The sequence below is a fragment of the Bombina bombina genome, chromosome 4, assembly GCF_027579735.1.
Source record: "Bombina bombina isolate aBomBom1 chromosome 4, aBomBom1.pri, whole genome shotgun sequence".
In the NCBI taxonomy this organism is placed as follows: Eukaryota; Metazoa; Chordata; class Amphibia; order Anura; family Bombinatoridae; genus Bombina; species Bombina bombina.
In genome coordinates, this window is record NC_069502.1 from 933,361,254 (window position 1) to 933,386,617 (window position 25,364).

At 38.6% G+C, this 25,364-nt stretch overlaps 1 protein-coding gene across 1 annotated transcript in view; it reads right to left on the reverse strand.

Annotated features, from left to right (window-relative positions):
* The window catches only part of RMDN2 (regulator of microtubule dynamics 2), a 390,609-nt gene extending 369,928 nt beyond the window's left edge, over window positions 1–20,681 (reverse strand). Inside the window, exons 1-2 of the mRNA XM_053711902.1 lie at window positions 20,549–20,681; window positions 15,794–16,547 (exon numbers count right to left, since the gene is read on the reverse strand). Of these exons, the coding sequence (XP_053567877.1) occupies window positions 15,794–16,224 (431 nt within the window). The 5' untranslated portion in view covers window positions 16,225–16,547; window positions 20,549–20,681. The remainder of the gene's footprint in view (window positions 1–15,793; window positions 16,548–20,548) is intronic.
* Between the last annotated feature and the right edge of the window lie 4,683 nt (window positions 20,682–25,364).

The following is a 25,364-nucleotide window of genomic DNA, read 5'->3' on the forward strand; positions in this document are numbered from 1 at the left end:
ATTACAAGAAAAGGTTTGAGTCAAATTCACGATTCATACCTTTTGGATACATGCAATCAAGCTTATATATCCACATTGATTCTCGTTTCTTAAAGGGACAGTATACACTCATTTTTATATAACTGCATGTGATAGACACTACTATAAAGAATAAGATGCACAGATACTGATATAAAAACCCAGTATAAAACTGTTTAAAAACTTACTTAGAAGCTCTCAGTTTAGCTCTGTTGAAAAGTGAGAAAGCCCATTGCAAGTGAGAAATGAGACACTCCCCCTCCCCCTTCTTTTGCATATGAAAAGACCCTTTACATAAACAGGAGCAAGCTGGAGAAGGTAGCTGACGGTATTCTCATAAAACTTTGGGGCTTGGTTAGGAGTCTGAAAATCAGAGCAATGTTATTTAAAAATAAGCAAAACTATATATTTTTAAAAAAAAACGTTATGGGCTACATAAATAGATCATCTACAAAACATTTATGCAAAGAAAAAAAATGAGTGTATAATGTCCCTTTAAGTATCAATTCCCTATCCCCCCCTCTACGTGGGACAGGTATGTGGTCTATTATCTGGAATTTAAGTTGGGCAATAGTGTGACCAAACGTAAGGAAATTGTTGGAGACAGGGGCATTGATGTCCTTACATCTTATATTTGATTTATACTGTATAATTATGTCCCTATCTCTTTGGGTGGTCTCTCCAATATAAATCCACCCACACGGACAATTAATTAGATAAATTGCATAACAGATGTTACATGTAAAAAAAAACAATTTATTTAAAATTTTGTCCTGTTAGAGGATGGATAAAACTGGACCCCTTAACCATATTATTACAATTACTGCACCCTAGGCAAGGGTAACAGCCCAAATTTTTTTGTGTTATGTAATTTTGTTCCTGTCGTTTCTTACTGCCTATGTCCGCCCTTACTAACTTATCCTTTAAACTAGTACCCTTCCTATAAACCGACATGGGAGTATTCACAAATACTTGTACATCAGGATGGCAATCTCACAACATAAACCAATATTTACCAATAATTATTTGTATATTAAAACTATTAAACTAGGAGTCTTCTTTTTTATCAACATATTTTTTGGTGGCAACTGTATCTTCTTTAGCTCTTGATATTTCTTTTTGTATCAATTCTGATGGATAACCTCTAGCCTTAAATGTATTGCCCATCTCATCTAATCTTCTATCCAAAAGATTCTTATCTGAAACAATCCTTTTTACTCTTGTCATCTGGCTTCTCGGTAAAGATTTTATCAACATTGGTGGGTGGGCCCTTTTATAATGTAGTAAACTATTTCTATCTGTGCTCTTTCTATAAATATCAGTCTTAAGTGTACCCCCTTCTTTATACACCAGAGTATCCAAAAACTGTAATGAATATTCATCCCAGGTAAGAGTAAATTTTATATGTCTAGTGGCTGCGTTTAAGTCATTTACAAACTCAAGGAGGGATCCAATGTCGCCCCACCAAATTCCAAAGATGTTGTCTATATAGCGCCACCAGGTGGCGCCATATAGAAGAAACCTCTCCTTTTAATAAACACATTTTTCTTAAAAAATAGACAAACACATTCGTGTAGGTTGGGGCGACTGTAATGGGATCCAATGTCGACCCAACCTACGCAAATTTGTTTATGTCTATTTTTGAAGAAAAATGTGTTTACCAAATGAGGTTTCTTCTATATGGCTAAGGCTGTAAGGGTCTCCGGTATACGCATTATCAGCACCCACATCCAGCATAGCATCTTTTACAAGTTGATTAGTCTCCTTCACTTAAAGGTAATTTCATAGTTATAGCGGTAAGTGATGCTTCTTATTTCTATGCTCAGTATAGTGTAAATATCCCTGCTCTAGGGCATACTGGCTTTCTAGTCTCTAAAAAAGTGTGCATCAAGGCACTAGAAGAGACAGCTGGACACGGGCGTGCTGCTACAAATAAATAGTATGAGATGTGATGCAAGAACTGTAAGATGTATAGCTGTAGTTATGAAGCAAAGAGAGATCTGTTTTCTAGTCTTAAAACCGGGGGGGGGGGCGCTGCTAACTGCACATATAACTGAACGAAAATGGCGCATTGCGCATGCGGGAGACATAGGAACGTGCAGGACAGGATCCTGTAGTGGAAGCTTTGGGAGACGTCAGAGGTGGAGGGGTCAGGCGGCCATTTCAAAACGGCCAGATGAGTAAGTGTATTTACTGGCAAAGTTTATTTAGATGAAAACTGGGCTACAGTTGGCTGTAAAAATTGTTAATTAACTAATCTTAATAAGTAATAGTAATTTTTGGGTTGACTGTCCCTTTAACAAAGTAAGACAGACAGTCAAGGGAAAGGATGAGAAAACGCAAGAAGGTATTGCCTCTCCCTTCTATTCACCAACATTCACATTTTCATCTCTGAAACTAGTACCCACCCTCTACTAAATACTACTATATAAAAAGTACACCATATTTTTATGTATATATATATATATATATATATATATATATATATATTTGGTTTAATAAACAACGGAGAGCGCTACCAAGGGTATTATAAATAAGAAAAAGAGCAAAATAAAGTGAATATGTCTTAATAATATATTATAGTAGCAGCCGTTATAGAGAATTAATAGATAAATAAAAACACACAAAGAAAACAGCGCTATATAATCATATATAAAAATATTTATTTCCAAATTAAAATGACTAACAATCAATGAAAGTCTATAAAAGACACAAGGAATATAAATATATCTGTCTGTCAGTGAGATAAAACAATGTGGGGCTCACTTATCATATATTATTATTGCAGGATCTCTTGTTTGAGCAAAATGTAACAATTAATATATATATATATATATATATATATATATATATATATATATATATATATATATATATATATATATATATATATATATATATATATATATATATATATATATATATTGCTAGGGAAACACACCAATTACTGACAGCATGAATAATGTGCAATTAGATGCAGGAAAAGAAACATACAAAATGCTAGCAGTGTATCAAATAGTAAGCATTAAGACAGTGCTAAAAGAAGAATGCACAAGTTACTAGCAGCATGTTATATATAGTATCTCACAAAAGTGAGTACACCCCTCACATTTTTATAAATATTTTATTATATCTTTTCATGTGACAACACTGAAAAAATGACACTTTGCTACAATATAAAGTAGTCAGTGTACAGCCTGTATAACAGTGTAAATTTGCTGTCCCCTTAAAATAGATCAACACACAGCCATTAATGCCTAAACCGTTGGCAACAAAAGTGAGTACACCCCTAAGTGGAAATGTCCAAAATGGGCTCAATTAGCCATTTTCCTTCCCCTCCTCCTTTGTCATGTGACTCGTTAGTGTTACAAGATCTCAGGTGTGAATGGGGAGCAGGTGTGTTAAATTTGGTGTTATCGATCTCACAGTCTATCATACTGGTCACTGGAAGTTCAACATGGCACCTCATAGCAAAGAACTCTCTGAGGATCTGAAAAAAAGAATTGTTGCTCTACATAAAGATGGCCTAGGCTATAAGATGATTGCCAAGACCCTGAAACTAAGCTGCAGCACGGTGGGCAAGACCATACAGCGGTTTCATAGGACAAGTTCCACTCAGAGCAGACCTCGCGATGGTCGACCAAAGGAGTTGAGTGCACGTGCTCAGCGTCATATCCAGAGGTTGTCTTTGGGAAATAGACGTATGAGTGCTGCCAGCATTGCTGCAGAGGTTGAAGGGGTGGGGAGTCAGCCTGTCAGTGCTCAGACCTGCACACTGCATCAAATTGGTCGTCCCAGAAGAAAGTCACTTCTAAAGATGATGCCCGCAAAAAGTTTGCTGAAGACATGCAGATTAAGGACATGGATTACTGGAATCATGTCCTGTGGTCCGATGAGACCAAGATACACTTATTTGGCAACCAGGTGAGGAGCACAAAGACAAGTGTGTCTTGCCTACAGTCAAGCATGGTGGTGAAAGTGTCATGATCTGGGCCTGCATGAGTGCTACCGGCACTGGGGAGCTACAGTTCATTGAGGGAACCATGAATGCCAGCATGTACTCTGACATACTAAAGCAGAGCATGATTCCCTCCTTTCGGAGACTGGGCCACAGGGCAGTATTCCAACATAATAACGGCCCCAAACACACCTCCAAGACAACCACTGCCTTGCTAAAGAAGCTGAGGATAAAGGTGATGGACTGGCCAAGCATATCTCCAGACCTAAACCCTATTGAGCATCTGTGGGGCAGCCTCAAACGGAAGGTTGGGGAGCGCAAAGGCTCTAACATCCACCAGCTCCATGATGTTGTAATGGAGGAGTGGAAGAGGACTCTAGTGGCAACCTGTGAAGCTCTGGTGAACTCCCTACCCAAGAGGGTTAAGGCAGTGCTGGAAAATAATGATGGCCACACAAAATATTGACACTTTGGGCCCAGTTTGGACATTTCCACTTGGGGGTGTACTCACTTTTGTTGCCAACGGTTTAGACATTAATGGCTGTTTAATACCTATAACCTTGCATCAGTGTGCTATTACCTTTCGGCACGATAAGATTTCTACCCACATAGGAGACGTTAAATTTGATTATTTATAGGATTGGTCAAGACCACTTGTTTTTAAGTGTTTGTCCCTATTTTTGACATGTTAACCGCTTGTTTTCCCCTTTTGGGAAATAGTTAAGTTTTTTCTAGTGACTTTTCTCTTAAATTATGGACATATATTTCCTATTTGGCTAGTATAGAGAAGTTGAGTGCTTTTTAGTTACACAAACTTCTATTGGTTTCGACCTTCTTTGCATTAATGGCTGTGTGTTGAGTAATTTTGAGGGGACAGCAAATTTACACTGTTATACAGGCTGTACACTCACTACTTTACATGTGACAAAGTGTAATTTCTTCAGTGTTGTCACATGAAAAGATATAATAAAATATTTACAAAAATGTGAGGGGTGTACTCACTTTTGTGAGATACTGTACATACTGATGTAGAAAGTAAAACATGAATTGCTAACAACGTATCTGATAAAAAGCAGGAAAAAAATAGATATAGGATACTAAAAAATATTCTTACAAGTGTCAGGTTAGATACAATTATAAACCAACTTATTTAAGTCAGTTTTAAAAGTCTGTCAAATAAATAGAAGCTGTATTTTGTATTTTAGGCACTTTTTCATTTTATTTTTTTTTTAAATATATTTTTATTTTTCAAACAGAGGAATACATCCAATCATACACATAAACAAGTAGAGAATTATTACAGTTTTGACTTGGAAATTATTTAACTGAAATAAACAAATGCCTGTGTAGCTAACATATCAATCCTTCATTGGCATTTCATAGCAGTAGAAAATCAACTTAAACAGCGATATTGCATCCTGGCAAATACATCAAAACTAGCATTTCTTATCAATCTTCAGATACTGAGATAGAAGAAGAGAAAAAAAAAAAAGGAAAAGAAAAAAAAAAAACTTGGTATAATTCAACATAGGTTACTCCTATCTGTTCCTGCCTAACAGCTGTACATATCATCCATGTTTTAGGTTGTGGTGCTTTGCTGGGTTATATTATGCTATGGCTATGTATATCCTCCCTTCATTATACCCTGGAGACAGAATTTGAGAAATTAGAAATTCAAGAAGGAAATAGGGTGAGGGGAGAAAAAAAAAAAAAAAAAAAGGTAATGGGGGAGAGCCAGAGCTGGCAGCTCCAGTCCTAACCATTTCCCCTCCCTCGCCCCCCCCCCCCCCTACCCAGAAGAATCATTTATCCAGCATCTAGGGAAACGACCTGTAAGAACGTTTTGGATAACAAAGATAGAGGTACTAAGTGGTTTAACCAATTGGAGTTGAATATTATTTGGGAGGGATTTGATAACTCTCTCCCATTTTAGAAAAAACATCTGGACCTGGTCGACATTTAAGTTCTGTATGCTGTATTGTTCAATTGTAATTTGCATAATGACTGTTTTCTTAAATTCTGGAAATTTTGGGGCATACGTCGCTTTCCACGTTTTAAGTATCAAATTACGAGCAAGAATTATTAAGGTGTTAACGAGTTTATATTCTTTGCCTCCAATTACATATCTTAGCAGTAGAACGATATCTTGGGGTCCTAAACTTATTCTTATATTAAGTATCCAATTAAGCCAATACATTATTTTGCTCCAAAATTGAAGAATCTTGGGGCATGACCATAAGCAGTGCAGTATATCTGCTTTCTCTTGATTACATCGGGTGCAGGAATAAGTATTCCCTGACCAATTCGACCTTTTACTAGGTGTGATATAAACATTATATAGGATTTTTATGTGTGATTCGCGCCATGCTGTAGGTACCCAGGACTCATTAGATGCTCTAATACTTCCCTGTACATCTAGTATGGATATGTTTGGAAAATACCTTAGCCATGTCAACTGAATATATGTAAGTTGTTTTAAATTACTATTGGTGTTTAGTATATTATAAAAGGTTGCAATTGAAAATCTCCCAGCTTGATATATTTTGATTCCAGCCATTATAGGGCCCAGGGACCAGTCTGGTCTAGATTCTTTTTGCATGTCTGCTATATAATGTCGGATCTGTAGATATGCAAAGAAATCTTTGCTATGTATTCCATATTTGGAACAAATAGAATTAAAGGCGTCAATCACGCCGTCTGGTAACAAAAGTTGCTTCACATATTTTAAGCCTTTCTCTTCCCAACCCTGAAAAACTCGAGAATCATAGCCTGGTTGAAATTTAGGATTGCCCTGGATTGTTAAAAGTTCTGTTGCGTAGGGATTAATCTGAATTTCAAGACAAAACTTCTGCCATGCATAGATAATGTTCTTAAATGTCATTAGATTGTTAACATTGCAGGGTAATTCCCTAATTGGGCAATGCAGCAATGCATTCAGAGAGAATGGGGCAACGATATTAGATTCACACTGATATAGAGTTAGATAATCTTTTTGGGTAATCCAGTCCACAGCAAATTTGACTAGAGAGACCCAATTATAAAATTTAATATTGGGGAATGATAATCCTGCTACCATCTTATCATTCATTAACCTGGTTAGGGCGACCCGTGGTTTCCCCCCCTTCCATATAAACTTGGTACACATGGAATTGAATTTCCTGATATCCCTATTTTTGAGCATTACAGGGATATTTTGCAGAATATACAGAATTTTAGGGAATATTATTGTTTTTATCAACATGATACGTGGTATCAGCGATAGCGGTAGATTGACCCAGCTATCCAGTTGTTTCTGCACTTCCCCTAAGCAGGGTGAGATATTCATCTCATACCAGTCTGATGGATTATTAGTTAGGACAATGCCTAAGTAGGTTATATGCTTTGTTTCTTTGAAGGGATGTTTCGTATAACTTTTTATTGGTTTATTTATCCACAATAGTTCCGATTTATTAAAGTTAATTCTATATCCTGACACTGAGCCAAAAAGCTGCATGATTACTATAAGCTTCGGCAGATTAACTTCAAGATTGTTTAAAAAAACCAGTAAATCGTCCGCATAGAGTGAGAGGATAAACTTTTGCTCTCCAATACTGATACCATCTAGCTGGTCACGAAGTAATATGGCCAACGGTTCAAGTGAAATATTGAACAACAGGGGGGATAATGGACAGCCTTGCCTGGTGCCTCTGTGTAGAGGAATTGGCTCTGTGGTTGTATTATTTATAATAAGGGCAGAAACTGGATTGCTATATAGTGACTGAATAAAATTACTAAAATGCCCTCTGAACCCAAATCTTTCTATTGTCCCGAACAAGTGACCCCAACCTATGTAGTCGAATGCTTTTTCTGCGTCTAAAGATAAAACAGCTGCATCAACTCCCTTTCGACTTGTTGCTAGTGAATTATTATAGAGATAATCCAAGATAATCATAGTCTTCCTTAGATTCTTTACTGGGCTTCTCCCCTGCATAAAGCCTACTTGGTTTTCATGTATAATGTCTTTGATTACTGGCTGTAATCTACTAGCTATTATTGATGTTAATAATTTATAGTCTGCGTTTAGCAGGGAGATAGGTCTGTAAGACTCGACTAATTCTGGATCCTTTTTTTTTTTTAGAATTAAGACAACATTTGATGCAGTAAAGTATCTAGAGCATCTTACTTGTGAACTAAAATATTTATTGAATAAGCGACACAGTGTTGGGGTCACCTCCTCCTGGACAATTCTATAGAACTCTGTGGGGAGGCAGTCTGGTCCTGGGGTTTTGTTAAGTTTAGCCTGTTTAATAGCCAGTCTAATTTCTTGATCTGTAATTGGTGAGTTTAATTGCTGCAAGTCTTCTTGTGAAATTCTGGGGAGGAGTAGCTTGGACCAGAATGTCTCCATATCTATGTGATTAGGAGTTTCTGCATTATATATACCCTTGAAATAATTATAGAAAGCTTTTTTAATCTCCTCAGTCTGGGTAAGTCTAATCCCATTCTGCCTGATAGCAGCTATCATATTACTGTCTTTTGGTTTAGTAATTCTAGATAAATATTTGGCAGCCCTGCCAGAAAACCCCCTGTAGAGGGCTTTTTGTTTGAGTCCCTCTTGTATACACTTTTGTTTTAAGAAAATATCCCAGTGTGTTTTGGCATGTCTGTACCTATTCCAATTTTCACTTGATCTGGAGGCAATATAAGCGTTATACGTGTTTCTGACTGTATTTGAGAGTTGTAATTCTTTTTGCTTAATTTTTTTTTTTAGTCTGCACATATATTCCTTTATTTGCCCCCGGAGTACAGCCTTAGCGGCTTCCCAATTGATTTCTGTATTCTCCTGATATTGCCCATTAAAAGTTTGATATTCTTTCCATTTGATTTTTAAGAAATTTTGAAATTGACTATTCATTGCTAAGTATTTAGGAAAGAATAAGATGTTATTGTCCCTTTTCTTGAATATCTGCCCGCCAAATTCTAAGGATATAATTGCATGATCTGACAAAGCTATATCTTTGATATCAGTCCTGCATTCAAGCCCCATCAAGACCTCTGCCAATAGGAATAAATCGATCCTAGATAAGCTATGGTGACTTGACGACATGCAGGTATATGCCTTAGTATCCGGGTGTTGGACCCTCCATATATCTATAACCCCCAATTGGCTACATATTTTTTGGAATATCCGAGTCTTCCTATCACTCCTGTATATATCCTTCCTACCAGTCCTATCCATATTGGGAACAGGTGTGAGATTGAAGTCCCCTACTATTATTAGGTTTTTCCCCACATATTCAAATAGTTTATCTATAAATCTATTCCAGAATTGTATATCTACTCCGTTGGGCCCATATACATTACAGATAATAAACAAAATAGAATTAATTTTTATTTTAAGTATTTGGAATCTGCCTCCAGGATCCTCATCCAGGCCTACCAATTCGTAGACTAGATGTTTCTTAATTAAGATTGCCAAGCCTTTCTTCCTATCCTCCCCGGCTATTGCAATGACATCCCCAACCCACTTCCCTTTTAGCTTCGTTATTTCTGGCTCTTTTAGGTGGATTTCCTGGAGCATTGCAAGGCACTTTTTCATTTTACCAGATTTCATTTACATAATGAATATCAGTGATGATCAACTTCCTAACACATGAAGACCGCAGATCAATATTTTAGAAGTCTTATAGTCATATAAAAGTTTACAGCTATTAAACACAAAATAATGTATTTGCTTAAATTGTCCAGAGACACAGGGCCCAGATTTAGGAAAGGCTGCAAGGGTTCCCTCTGTCTCCTGTTCATTTGAGAGTCTGTATCCTGATGAAAAACTACATAGGGTATCTCTGATCAGAGGGTTTGCTAGTCTGAAAGACTATCTGAAGAAAAAAAAAAAAAAAACGTTTATAACATCTCAAGGGCTTTAAAGTAGGAAGAATCAAGGCATGAAGGAATTATGGCAAATGTCACAATGCTGCCTTAGATATGTGTGGAGGTCTGATTCTCACTATTACTTGAAAAATCTCTATAATAAAAATTGAGTTTCTGATTAAAACCTGCACCCAATGGTAGTTCTTCTATTATCCAAAACCTTCAGGCCCGGACTGGCCATAGGACATACAGGCCAAATGCCCGGTGGGCTGGGCTCTAATGTGGGTCTTGCTGCTATATAGAAGACCCACCTTCTCTTAATATGGGTAACAATAGGAAAGCTGTTACAGTCTGCCTATTTTGTAAATCTGCAGGATGAGAGTTCTGGTCTATTATGGCTACCTAGCTGACTGATATGTGCTGTTCCTACTTTAAATGCCAGGGCCTATTTTTGGTCCCAGTCCGATTTTGAAAACCTTCCCAATGTTTTAGGACGCACAACTGTTCTTATTGGAAAGTTGAGAACGGTAAAAAAAGCCCTTCCTTGTCACCATCCCTTCCTGAGTAGTCACACCATAATTTGCCTAGTCACACCCCATATCACCTTGTTTTATCTATCTGTCCAGTGGCCTCCGTGACTCAGTTCCCAGTTTTCTACCCTTGAATGAAACTCTGCAGGACTTTTGCCTAACCAAAATTTTGGGAACCTGCACTGTCTTCAACTTTAGATCACTGAGACGTAAATAGCTTTTCAGGAACCTTACATGTAGAAAATTAAAAGACCACCAGAACAACTGTCTTACCCTGCTCCAAAGTTTATTAAGTAATACATTTCCATATTTTATTGTATATCATATTTTTATAAAGGCTTTTCTATCCTTGAGGACAAATAACTACCTCCAAGACGACAGATTGCCTCAACCTATACGGCTGGGACTAAAGGTTTTTAATGTCAATTGTTCTTTACATTGATGAAGAATTGATCAATGGTACAAAATATCCTTCAATAGAGGAAATCAGCAAGAATGTTTAGGTTGAAGGTGCTTTATAATTGAATACAAAGATTTTATAAGTCAAACTGGAAGACTTGCCATCCATTATGTCCTAGTTTACATTCCTTAACACTTTAAGGATCAAGAGAAATCTAGTAAATGTACATACCAATAGATAATTACACCTGTGAAACAAAAAACAAAAAAATATTATCCTACAATTCTGAGAAGACCTACTCAAAAACAATTTACCCAGCAGACAACTGGCATCTGTCGCGATACACAGAGCAACACTATATTTTGGAACATGTTCTAATAATTTAATTTTATGAAAGGATGGGAACAACGCAAAGAAAGTCTTCTTCCAAGTCTGCACACCTGATAGATGCACTGTCCTTGAGATTATTTCCTGCCAAAACTACTGGGAGTTTTTCTGAAATACCTGAGGTTTCCAAAGTCTATTGAAATCTTGTCAATGCAAGGTTTATAACTCCCAGCTGCAAGGTTGATGGTTTACTTCCACCAACACAGACTTGTCAATGAGTTGTGATATTGGAATCTTGTCTGATGGGCAGCCCAGCTCTTGAACTTTCATTGCAAGAGGAAGCAAATTTAGAAATATCTCTCATGTGCTAAAAGTACAATTATACAGTTTTGCTTTTCAACAAAAAATAAGAAAAAAAAGTTTTTTAAAAAAATGGCATGCTTTATCCCAGTGGTTTTCAAAGTGTGAGGTGGGTCTCCCCAGTGGGGTGGGCTACAGCATATAAGCATATCTTGATTCGTAACTTGAGTTTAACACAGAAGTAACAAACTGCAAAGTGAAATGTGAGTTGAAGCTCTCTTTTGGTTGCGTTGTGTGTGAACCCTGGATCAGATTTAAATTCCCCAAATTAAAACTAAAATAAAATATTACAATTTTAATAAAAAATAAATAAAAAAATAAAGTAAAATCTATTATGGAGGGTGCTGTCTTCTATATTTTGTAAGAGGGGAGGCCCACCGCATAAGACTGAAAACCCTTGCTATATCCGGATTATGAAAGTTTAATTTTAACATAATGTTCTTCTGAACTTAAATTTGAATACCCCATGAATGAATCATATACTACACAGTGACTGCTTAGTGCAGTGCTAAAACATTTACAGTTCGTACTTATTGGACACAATCAAGGAAGTTAACATATATAGCTGGTTCAGGAGACATGCAGCATTTTGCTGCTTGCATAAGGCACTACTTTTTGGCCATCCTATGTAGCGTGGGATAAGTATACATTTTACAACAAAATCAAGACATACAGCAAAAGCAAGCAATATAAATGATATATATATATATATATATATATATATATCAATGTTGTTCCATTTACAAATTTAATTCGTTTACAGCTAGATTACAAGTGTTGCACTAACTATGTGGTATGCAGCTGGTTCACACAATCTGCAGCATTGTCAAGCAGAATTACGTTTAAATTTGCTTTTTACCCCCTATCTAGGGGACTATGAGACAAGCAAATCTTTTTTACACAAAAGTGAGGCATTTTACAGCAAATGTAAGCAAAATAAATAGTGAATGTTAGAGCATGTTATTATTGCACTATTGCTTATATATAACTATGTGGTCAACCTATGAAAAGGGGTAAAACACTTAAAGCTAGATTACGAGTTTGGCGTTATCAGTGAAAAAGCAGCGTTATGGCCCATAACGCTGCTTTTTCCCTAACTCTGCTATTACAAGTCTTGTCGGTATAGGTGTACAGCACACCTTTTAGCCTGTCACACAACGTCAGTACAGCACTTTTTAAAAAGTCCTTTTTCAATGGGACTCCCATAGCGCCGGTATTACGAGTTTGCCTGAGAGGCCAAAAAGTGAGCAGTACACTCTATAACCACAAGATCCGTACCACCATCTAAAGTCAGTAGTTATGAGTTTTACATTACAAAGCTGTACCATAAAACTCATAACTAAAGTGTTAAAAGTACACTAACACCCATAAACTACCTATTAACCCCTAAACGATGCCCTTCTGCATCGCAAACACTATAATAAATTTATCAACCCCTAATCTGCCGCTCCGGACATTGCCGCCACTATTAAAATGTATTAACCCCTATTCCGCCACTCCCCGACATCGTCGCCACTATAATAAACCTATTAACCCCTAAACGGCAAGTCCTCCACAACAAAATATACTTAAACTATTAACCCCTAAACAGAAAGCCCCCACAACGAAATATACTAAAATAAACTATTAACCCCTAAACCTAATGACGCCCTAACTTTATATTAAAATTACAATTTCCCTATCTTAAATTAAAACTTACCTGTCAAATTAAATAAATTAATTTTAAACTAACAATTAAACTAAGATAATTATTAAACTACAATTAAACTAACTACCAATTAAATTAAACTACACATTAAAAAAACTACTCTAAAAATTACAAAAAAGTATCTAATTACAAAAAAACCCACAAAATTATGAAAAATAAGAAACAAATTATCAAAAATAAAAAACAATTCCACCTAATCTAATAGCCTTATCAAAATAAAAAAGCCCCCCAAAATAAAAAAAACATAGCCTACAATAAACTACCAATGGCCCTTAAAAGGGCCTTTTGTGGGGCATTGTCCCAAAGAAATCAGCTCTTTTACCTGTAAAAAAAAATACAAACACACCCCCAACAGTAAAACCCACCACCCCCACAACCAACCCCCCCCCCCAATAAAATAACTATCTAAAAAAACTAAGCTCCCCATTGCCCTGAAAAGGGCATTTGTATGGGCATTGCCCTTAAAAGGGCATTTAGCTCTTTTTCATGCCCTGACCCTAAACTAAAAATAAAACCCTCCCAAAAAAACCTAACACTAACCCCCGACGAGCCACTTACAGTTCTTGAAGTCCCGCTTGAAGGATCCATCCAGCCGGCGAAGTCATCATCCATGCGGCAAAAAGGATTAGAGCTGCTAAAATCCTATTGGCTGTTCCAATCAGCCAACAGGATGAGAGCTCAATCCTATTGGCTGATTGGAACAGCCAATAGGATTTTAGCAGCTCTAATCCTATTGGCTGATTGAAATCTTTCAGCCAACAGGAATGCAAGGGACGCCATCTTGGATGGCGTCACTTGCATTGAAGTTCCAGTTTACAGCGGCGACCGTATGAAGAGGATGCTCCGCTCCGGATGTCTTCAGGATGGACCCGCTCCACGCCGGATGGATGAAGATAGAAGATGCCGTCTGGATGAAGTCTTTTATTTTGAGTAATTTTAGTTGTTTTTTTTTTGTAATGATAGGTTTTATTTCACAGGTAAGTTTGTATTTATTTTAACTAGGTAGTTAATAACTATTTACTAACTAGTCTACCTAGTTAAAATAAATACAAACTTACCTGTGAAATAAAAATAAAACCTAAGCTAGTTACAATATAAATATTAGTTATATTGTAGCTAGCTTAGGTTTTATTTCACAGGTAAGTATGTATTTAGTTTTAAATAGGTATTATTTAGTTAATAATTGTAACTTTAGTTTAGCTGCATTTTAATTATGTTAAAGTTAGGGGGTGTTAGGCTTAGGGTTACATTAGGTTTAGGGGTAAATGGATTTATTTAGTGGTAGTGATGTGGGAGACCAGAGGTTTAGGGGTTAATAACTTTAGTATAGTGGCGGTGACATTGGGAGCGGCAGATTAGGGTTAATAATTGTATGTAGGTGGCGGCGATGTTGGGGGCGGCAGATTAGGGGTTAATAACTGTATGTAGGAGGCGGCAATGTCGGGGGCGGCAGATTAGGGGTTAATAACCGTATATGTAGGAGGCGGCAATGTCGGGGGCGGCAGATTAGGGGTTAATAACCGTATGTAGGAGGCGGCAATGTCGGGGGCGGCAGATTAGGGGTTAATAACCGTATGTAGGAGGCGGCAATGTCGGTGGCGGCAGATTAGGGGTTAATAACCGTATGTAGGAGGCGGCAATGTCGGGGGCGGCAGATTAGGGATTAATAACTGTATGTAGGTGGCGGCGATGTCGGGGGCAGCAAATTAGGGATGTTTAGACTTAGGGTTTATGTTAGGTTTGAACATTAGTTTTATTTTCCCCATAGACATCAATGGGGCTGCGTTACGGAGCTTTTCATTCCGCGATCGCAGGTGTTAGGTTTTTTTTTTGCCGGCTCTCCCCATTGATGTTTATGGGTAAATTGTGCACGAGCACGTCAAAGCAGGGCTTGTTTTCAGTGCGGTATGGACCTCAACGCAACCATTTCGCCCGCACAAGCCTGCTTTTTTTAGAATTTGTAATATCAGCACTATAGGGAGGTGAAATAACGCCGCTTTTGAGGCGGTCGTTAAAATCCCTATATCGCTCAAAACTCGTAATCTAGCTGTATGTTAGAGTCAGCTGCAGCAATAAACCACTGTGAGCTAGCTGAGCACATATAGTGAGCCAATGACAAGAGGCAGCTAGTTCCCAGTAGTGCATCAACAAAGGATACTAAGATAATGTAGTAAATTTGATAACCGAAGTAAACGGAAAAGTCTCTTAAAATTAAATACTCTACCTATATCATGCCAGTTTAATTTGACTTTGATGCTTAATGGTATGTCTCCCTAACTGGCCACAGAAAAGGAGACCAAAGACACAAATGTCACCAGGCTTTTCAATGTGTGCATCTCTGAACTGCTCTTGATTTGCAAAACGTATAAATTGTGACAGTTAAATCATTTTAAGACATTTTTGCAATCCTGAAGTTTAAAATGTTCCATTTAAATCATAAGAACCTCTTTTATTTAAAGGGATATGAACCCCAACAATGTGGGGTTTCATGACCCTATAAACACAGTACCTATTATCTTGCCATTTCAAGTACTGCTGGAATAGATTGCTGTAAACCTTCATAAACTATAAAGAGCACAGTTATGACAGATTGTGTTCTGCTTAACAATAAACAATGAACAATACCTGGCAGTGGAACTTACCCTCCTTCACTTTCTGCCTCTTCGGAACTTGGATAATCCCCGGCTCCCTTGCTGGTCTCACTCTTCCTTCTTTTAAGAGATTTATGTTGTGGGCTGACCCTCCTGGCATCATGTTTTTCCTTAAGCTCCTCTCTAATCTGCTCCTCTAGTTTAGGGATGGCAGCTTTTAATTGCTTTACCTCTTCCTTCAGCTCATCCACACTTTTCAGCAAGCTGCTCAGCTTATCCAAGATCTGAAGTTGTCTCCCTTGCAAAACATTAACCGCCCCTTGGTTGTCCTGAACAGTAGATGGTTCCTTTGCAAACAACTCAGGAATTCCCAGGAGATATCCACGTCCTCCATATCTTTTCCAATAAAATAAAGCCAAGCTAATCCCTGCAGCACCAGCTACCACCCCTAAAATTAAGCCTTTGTTTTCTGGGTGAGCCATTTTTCCGTGACTTTTATCAAACAGATAAGACTCAAGTTAATCCAAATGAAGAATGGAAGATTTCATTTCAACACATCCCAGTGATCATCGCTCGTAGTACTTTATCAGTAAGCAGGCAGCACGCAGTTACAAAGCTTACGCAGGGTACAAGGCCACATTCCTGGTTAGATTTATTAGACAGTGTTCTTCCTGGTGATAGCTTTTACTTTGTCAAGAACACAGCTGCCCTAAAACGGACAGGAGTCCCCAGTGCTTTGCAATGAAGCATCTCAATTCCAAAAGGTGCAAAGGTGCAATGTGCTGCTTCAAAGCCTTATGTAAACCTGCCAAGTTAGGAAAGGTTGAGAGAGGGCTTGTTAAGTAAGCAGTTTCTTTACTAGGTCAGAGTGGAACATTTCATTTGTTTATTACTTAAACGTGTTTAATAGTAACTGCTAAGAACACAAATATAAATCACAATGCAGCCGTTTCTTAGACAAAGGTCTATTTGCAGCACCAAAATCAATTTTCATTAAATATTAATACAGATCTCATAATTATATCTCTTTATAACATTTCTGTACTTTGTAAATTAAATTATCTGAAAAACTCCTGACACTAGATACAATCTAGTGAGAATTTAAAGGGACAATGTACTGTAAAATTGTTTTCCCAATGATTTTTATACCAGCAGTATAAAATGTATGAGAAATTGCTATTTTAGGTTTACTTTTATTTATGAAATAGTTGTTTTTGTTCTAGGACACAGCAACCTATTAAAAATGGACTGAGCTTGTAGGGATATCAGAACGCCTTATTTGATCACTTTCTATACACACATGTCCTTATCTTATCTCTGTCGGTATACTAAAGCCCAATACTTGGAGGGAAATGTAACATTTTTATAACTTATCTCTCCTACCTCCCACATTGAGTGTAATTTGTTATGCTGGCTATATATACATAGCTTTTCTACAGTCAGTACTTAAATATTAAAATGTTCATTATAAGTGGGGATACCATCGCCAAGAGCAGCTATATTAAAATATGAACGTAAAGGTAAACAAGCTATTGTAAACAAATTAATGCACTGCAAAAGGTAAAATGAATAATTAGGAACAGATTATTGCAGAGAAAACTTTACAGTACACTGTCCCTTTAATTCTATGATCTGCTGTTTAAGAGACATTATAGGGCAAAAACTGCATGCTTTAATATAGGGCCTAGTTTATTGGTTCAGATAGAGAATGCAATTTTAAGTAACTTTCTAATTTACTCTGGCCCCCTTTTGGTTCAGAACCTGGGTTACACTTGGTCATTGGTTGCGTAAATGTAGTCACCAATAAGCAAGTGCTATCCAGGGTGCTGAACCTAAAATGGGCCGGCTCCTAAGCTAAGATTCCTGCTTTTTAAATAAAGATAGCAAGAGAACAAATAAAAATGAATAATAGGAGTAAATTAGAAAGTTGCATAAAATTGCATGCTCTATATGAATCATGAAAGAAAAAATGTGGGTTTAGTATCCCTTTAAAGAATCACTCAGGTGCTTAGTGGACTGCTTGTCCCTAACAGATACAGATGGTAAGCCAATCAGCAGTGGAAATCAAACACAACCCAACTGTGCAACTGCCACTGCTGATTGGCTCAACTGCTGTATCCACACAGGACCAGCAGTTTTCTGTGGCTCACAATCAGTACTTTAAATATGTGTTTAACCCCTTAGAGGGGGTTAAACACATAGCATTGTAGGGTTACTAGTGTGAACATTACATGTTCCAACAAATTAGAGCATGTAATTTGTGCAGTATAATAACCCTTTAAGTATACTGATAGTAGACCAATAAGCTCTCAACAGATTTAAATGGTATAATCAGGTCAGTAGTGTAATAGGATAAATACATTTTTCTATGAAATAAAAAGCTAATAAAGAATGGCCTGTTACTGGGGTTATGTGCCGTCTTCATTCCTCTTAAAGAAGCACTAGACTTACACATTTTTAACAAACAATGTGATCAAAAATCTTGTTCCTGTCTGGGATGTTCAATTATTTTGAACCCCCTGTTGATGTTTACCCCTTTAACGCTGTTAGGACGTTCCATTCCATCCTAAACGCATCGGGCTTTAAAGCCGTTAGGACAGCATGGAACATCCTACTTCCTGCACCCTCCTTTGGTTTAATGGTAAATTGGACTGGGGGCGTGCCTAGCATCGTAGGCAGTCCCCCATGATCCGATCCTGGCCTTGAAATCACGTGATCACATCAATGATCGCTTGATTGATTTTTTCAAGAAAGTGTTTATATGGGGTTAATGCACTGTTTCCTGTCCCTCTGACTTGGTAAAATATTTAGGTGTTGTGTTCTTTTAAATTTAACTCAGCACATTATCTTCTCTTCCCTCCTCCTCAAAGACCCACATGCAGTGTCCCAATTACTCAAGAAATCATAGATGAAGGGTTTGTATGGACAGTGCATCTGCATTTGTTCTGGAGCTTAAATATGGCCTATAGCATGAGGGACTGCAGGGGCCATGTGTATGTTCTGAGGTCTAATTTGTATATGTATAGGCTGACCATATTGCCGCTTTAAGAAGGAACACATATGAAAAATACATTTCTTTAAACAGCCCTGAAAACAGCCCTGACATATGTATTTTTCATATGTGTCCCTTTTTAAAGCAGCAATATGGTCAGCCTATATATGTATAAATATTGTAACTGGCTGCAAGGGACTTATTGATGGCATAAGAGCGTTGTAGGATATAACTAGCACGATGGGGAAGCATGAGCCATGTATATGATCTGAGGTCAAATATGGGCATGTTGTTGGTATTGCAGTAGCTGCTTTATTGTGCATATAGCTAGCACAAAGGGGTTTACATAGGCTGACCATATTGCCGCTTTAAGAAGGGACACATAAAAAATACATATGTCAGGGTTCTTATACAAAACATTTCTTTAAAAAGCCCTGACAACAGCCCTGACATATGTATTTTTCATATGTGTCCCTTTTTAAAGCGGCAATATGGTCACCCTAGGTTTACAGGAGCTATACACCTGGCTAAATAAATTAAAAAAGTGTTTATTCTAAATAATGGTGCTTGCAGGAACCGTACATCTGATTTAAGGTCTAACAAGCATATAACTGATATTAGCAAGCTTAGGTAGCTACATATCCCACTTGAGATCAATTTTGGGAGCATAACTGGCATTAGAGTAACTGCAAAAGCCTTGTATTTATGAGGTAAGGTAACATTTTTGAATATAGCTTGCAAAAGGGGGCTTCTGATTGCAAATTTGATCAACTGAAACTTGGGGTTTGGGAAACTTTGCCTGCTCCTAGTTGTAGATATGTATATCCCATACATAACAGGTTGTGGACTCTCTCCACCTATATGGAAGGAATTGTATGCGCTATCTGAATCATAAAAGAAAAAATGTGGGTTTAGTATCCCGGGTTCAGTATCCCTTTAACCACGTCAGAATTATATTGAACCCCTTCTCGGGTAAGATATATATTGCAACAGTTTCACATTACATTTAAAGGGACACTGAACCCACATTCTTTCTTTTGTGATTCATATAGAGCATTCAATTTTAAGCAACTTTCTAATTTACTCCTATTATCAATTTTCTTTGTTCTCTTGCTATCTTTATTTGAAAAAGGCATCTAAGCTTTTTTGTGGTTCAGAACTCTGGACAGCACGTTTTTATTGGTGGATGAATATATCCACCAATCAGCAAGAACAACCCAGGTTGTTCACCAAAAATGGGCCGGCATCTAAACTTACATTCTTGCATTTCAAATAAAGATACCAAGAGAATGAAGAACATTTGATAATAGGAGTAAATTAGAAAGTTGCATGCTCTATCTGAATCACAAAAGAAAATATTTGGGTTCAGTGTCCCTTTAACAGTCACAATATTGTTACTATGGAAAAAATAAATCACATCATATTTAGAATGTTATACTGATACAATTAATTCGCTACTCATCATCAGGAGACACCTACACAAACTATATGCAGCAAAAATGCAGATACATTCCAATACATCACATTATACAGATACCATTACCTACTACAAATAAAAATGTAAATACTAAACACATACTGTCAGCATATACACCCGCATACACCACATTACAGAGGCTGCACCTAAACAAGACACAACGTTTTGCACAAATTATTTTTTTCACATTGAATTGCCTTTAATCTTGCTATGTATAAATGAATGTCACTGATCTTACATGATTGCATAGAGAGACTGTTGTGAGAACCATATAAACACATAATCATGATGCTCTTTATTCACTCCCACAATAAACACAGCAAGCTCTACCACCTACCTCAGTCTCCCCAATCAGCGAGTCCTATTTGACATTAGGTTCTGTGCTGCACAGTTTGCCTCGGCTGACTTTAGATAACTGAAACATTAGTTCCGGATAATAGAAGGTCCGCCCACTTCTTGGGGGAAAGCTTCACTCACTGTTTTTTTTACACAGTGCTGATGTACTTTTTAAATAAAGCATGACATGTAGTTAAACGAGGCAATATACATGTACAGTATTACATATTTTGCAGCTAAAGTTCTTAACGATAAGAAAAAAAAATTGCTGTGTTTTCAAAGCTTACAAATATGTATGTAATGCATACTTATGACAGAGCTCAGCTAGTTTTTCCTAACTTGCTGCTTAAAGCCAGGGAGCCACTAGCTGACATGCCTGCTGGTCTTGTACTAATGTCTGTGCAGAAGGGATAAACCGCATGTTATGCGAAGAACAGCAGCACAGATGCAGGTTAAAATCACACAGCCATGCTATGTGCTCCAGTAACCCTGCTCACTCCCCCCTCCACCAGTGGTTACCACGGTAAAAAATGAGCTCATCCAAACTAAAAATGTATCTCCTCACATACTGCTCTTTGAAAGGATCTTCTCAGCCAGGAACATCATTTTTTATTGTGTAAGAAATGAAAAGTTACATGTATAGCTTGTGTCTCAATTAGCTACTTTATTACTATGGTAACCACCAGGAGGAAGTGAACAGTGTTACTGGAGCACATAGGCAGGAAGGGCTTTGTGATTTTAGTCTGCCTAGTTTGTGCCCTGCTGTTCATATATCTTCATAAAAAATGTGTTTCTTCCCTTTCTACAGTACAGAATCAGTAGGCATGTCAGCTAGAGACTCCCTGGCTGCAAGCAGCTAGTTAAAGGGACAGTATACTGTAAAATAGTTTTTCCCTTAATGTGTTTACAATTGCTTTTTTACCAAATGCAGAGTAAAAAATGTATGAAAATTAGCTTTTTAAGGCTATTTGTGTATATTAAAGCTCTGATTTTGTGTTTTGAAGCCACAGCCTAATAAAATGGGTTGAACTTGTAGATATAATCAGATCTCATTACTGTATCACATTGTGCACATATACCTGCTTCTTTATCTTATATCTGTCCTTAAAACAATCACCAATACTTTGAGACAACAATGGAAAAATCAACATTTTACTACCTTATCTCTGCTTTATCACACTGGGAGTGTAATTTCTTCTGCTGGCTGTGTTTACAAAGCTTATCTATAGCTGGTACGCACGGCCACAAACTTTCAGAATAGGTGGGGATACCACATGCTAAATTAACAATTTCAAATGCCAATATAAGGGTAAAGGAGCTACTTGTAAACAATTTAATACACTCCAGCAGGTAAAGTGAATCATTGGGAACAAATTAAAGGGGAGAAATTTTTTTAGTAAACTGTCTGTGATGATAGCAGGATGTGATGTCACTAGCATGTGGGGCGGGGCTTAGGTCCGGTGTCTGTGTCGCAGTTAGTTTAGTACAATCAACCTGTCTGGATGTGTATTGCTATGCTCTGTAATAAAATAGAGTTGTACCATCATTGCTGTGTCCTGCATATGTCCTGCATCTCATGACATGGTGTCAGAAGTTCTGGACTACGCTTCTGTTTCTGATGATGACGATGTCAAAGTTTACCCCACCTGAGCCTTTTGACTTTTCTCAGCCTGCAGCTTGGCCCACATGGCGTCAGCGGTTTCAGCGCTTCAGGATTGCTTCCAAACTGAACAAGGAGAGTGGTGAAGTACAAGTTAATTCTCTTTTATACTCTATGGGGAAAGATGTAGAGCCAGTGTTCAATGCTTTTACTTTCCAAGAAGGGGAAGAAGTTAACTTTGATATAGTTATGGATAAACTCAGTGCCCACTTTGTGCCCAAAAGAAATGTGATTCATGAGAGAGCTTGTTTTCACAAACGTAATCAGCGTGTGGGAGAATCTGTGGAGTCATTTGTGCGCAGCCTGTATGAATTAGCTGAATTCTGTGAGTTTGGTGTTGCTAAAGAAGAGCAAATCAGAGACAGAATAGTTATTGGAATTGCAGATGCTGAAGTCTCCCTGAAGCTGCAGTTAGAGCCTGATTTAACATTAGACGGGGCTATTAGGATGGCCCGCCAGAGTGAACTGGTGAAAAAGCAAAGTGCTGATCTGAGGTCTGAGAGTATTGTGGATGAAGTGCAACAGTCTAGGAAAATTACTAGTGAAAGGCACAGTGTGAGCGGTAGATCTAAAGTACTGGAAAGGCCTAGAAGTGGATGGGCGCAACATGGCCGATGCACACGGTGCTACCGGGCTCATGATCAGAGTGCTATATGCCCGGCTAGAGATAAAAGATGCAGAAAATGTAACAGAATAGGCCATTTTGAAGTGGTGTGTAAAACTGAATACATTAAGGAGATGCAGGTGGACAGTGACCAGGAGGGTCAGGAAGTGTCTTTTGTGGGGTCTGTTGTGGAACGGACAAGCTCAGAGGAAGATTGGAAAGTTACCTTTACTGTAATGGGAGCCAATGTTGATTTTAAGATTGACACAGGAGCTGATATCACTGTAATGTCTTTTGCTGAATTTATGAAACTGCCTCGACAGCCCCAGCTGGCGAAGGTTACTACAAATGTTCATAGTCCTGGTGGCCGCATTGATTGTGTGGGGAAATTTCTGGCCAGCTGTGAGTACAAACAAAGGAAGTTCACCATGTGGGTGCATGTGATCCGAGGTCAGTGTGTTAACAGTTTATTGAGCAGAAAAGCAGCCTGTGACTTGGGCCTCGTGGCCAGAGTGAATGAGATCTCTGAAGATATGTTTGGCGAGTTGGGCCTACTGAGCTGCAAACCTGTCCGTATAGCACTTAAAAGTGACGCAGTCCCGTACAGTATTTCTACTCCTCGTAGAATTCCGTTCCCGCTCATGCCTCAAGTGGAGAAAGAGCTCATGCGCATGAAGTCTATGGGGGTTATTGAAGAGGTTGTTGAAGCAACTGATTGGTGTGCCCCCATTGTTCCAGTTGCAAAGAAAAACGGAAAGGTGCGCATCTGTGTGGACCTGAAAAGGTTGAATGAGGCAGTAAAGAGGGAGAGATTTGTGCTGCCGACACTGGAAGATATAGCCCCGAAGTTGGCTGGGGCGAAGTTCTTTTCCACATTAGACGCTTCTAGCGGCTTTTGGCAGATCCCCCTGGATCCAAAGTGCCGCAAACTGACTACCTTTATCACTCCGGTAGGTCGGTTCTGTTTCTGCAGACTTCCCTTTGGGATATCCTCCGCTCCTGAGATCTTTCAGAGGGAAATGAGTTCTCTCCTGAGTGGCCACGTGGGCACAGCAGTCGTCATGGACGACATTCTAGTGTATGGGTCTACAGTGGAGGAGCATGATCAGCGTTTGAGTTGTGTGCTGCAGGCTATCAAAGAGTCTGGGCTGAAGCTGAATAAAGAAAAATGTCATTTTAGGAAAACTGAATTATGCTACTTTGGGCATATCATCAACGGGGATGGCATCAAGCCGGACCCCGAGAAAATTCGGGCTATCGAACAGATGAAAAGCCCTTCTGATGTACATGAGCTGAGACAGATATTGGGCCTTGTAAATTACGTGGGCAAGTTTCTTCCAGATTTATCTACAGTTTTGCACCCTATCACAGAGTTGCTTAAGAAAGATGTTGCCTGGGTCTGGGGACCCTCACAAGAAAAAGCGTTCCTGCATGCTAAGTCCCTGCTGGGGTCTGCCCCAGTGCTGGGGTTCTACGACCCTTCAAAAAAGACTGTGGTTAGTGCTGATGCAAGCAGTTATGGGTTGGGGGCTGCACTCCTGCAACTGAATGACAACAAACTACAGCCCATCGCCTACTGTTCCCGCACACTGACGGCTGCGGAGTCAAAATACGCTCAAATTGAGAAAGAGTGCCTGGCTGCAGTTTGGGCCTGTGAGCGCTTTCAGCGCTATCTAGTGGGTTTGGAGAAATTTAGTCTGGAAACTGACCACAAACCGCTAGTCCCTCTTATCAATTCTTATGACATCGACAAAACACCCTTGAGATGCCAGAGACTTTTAATGAGACTACTCAGGTTCAATGTTCAGGCAGTGCATGTGCCGGGGAAGCAGCTGGTTGTGGCAGATACACTGTCCAGGCTCCCGCTGGCTGCTGCTGAAGAATCCTCCACAGAGTCGGATGTAAAAGTGTATGTTGATTCAGTTCTGGCCTCTAAGTCCATTTCTTCAAGGAAACTGGAAGAGATAAAGAAAGAGACATATTTGGACACAGATCTGCAAGAAGTTATAAAGTACATAAGAGATGGCTGGCCCGAGAGCCGGGCAGCCTGGATGTCTTTAAATGCTTACCAGCCAGAGAGGTCGCAGCTCACGGAGCTGGAGGGGTTGGTGCTGTTCCAAGACCGTATTGTAATTCCTGTCAGCATGAGGAAGGAGATGTTAAACAGGATTCATGATGGCCACTTAGGCATTACAAAGTGCAGAGAAAGAGCAGCTACAGCTGTGTGGTGGCCTGGGATCAGCTCCGACATTGCAAATCATGTGTCTAAATGTGCCTTTTGCCGGGAACGCCGGCCTACTCAGAGAAGGGAGCCCTTAATGTCTACTCCGCTGCCTGCGGGGCCGTGGCAGAAAATAGCTGCTGATTTGTGCGAACTGCACGGGAAAAAGTTTCTTGTTGTTATCGACTACTATTCCAGGTATTTGGAAATAGCACCCCTGAATGATATCACAAGTCAGGCCGTTATCATTCGCCTGAAGAGCTTGTTCGCCCGCTGGGGCATTCCAATGGAGCTGGTGAGTGATAATGGCATGCAGTTCGCTTCTACAGAGT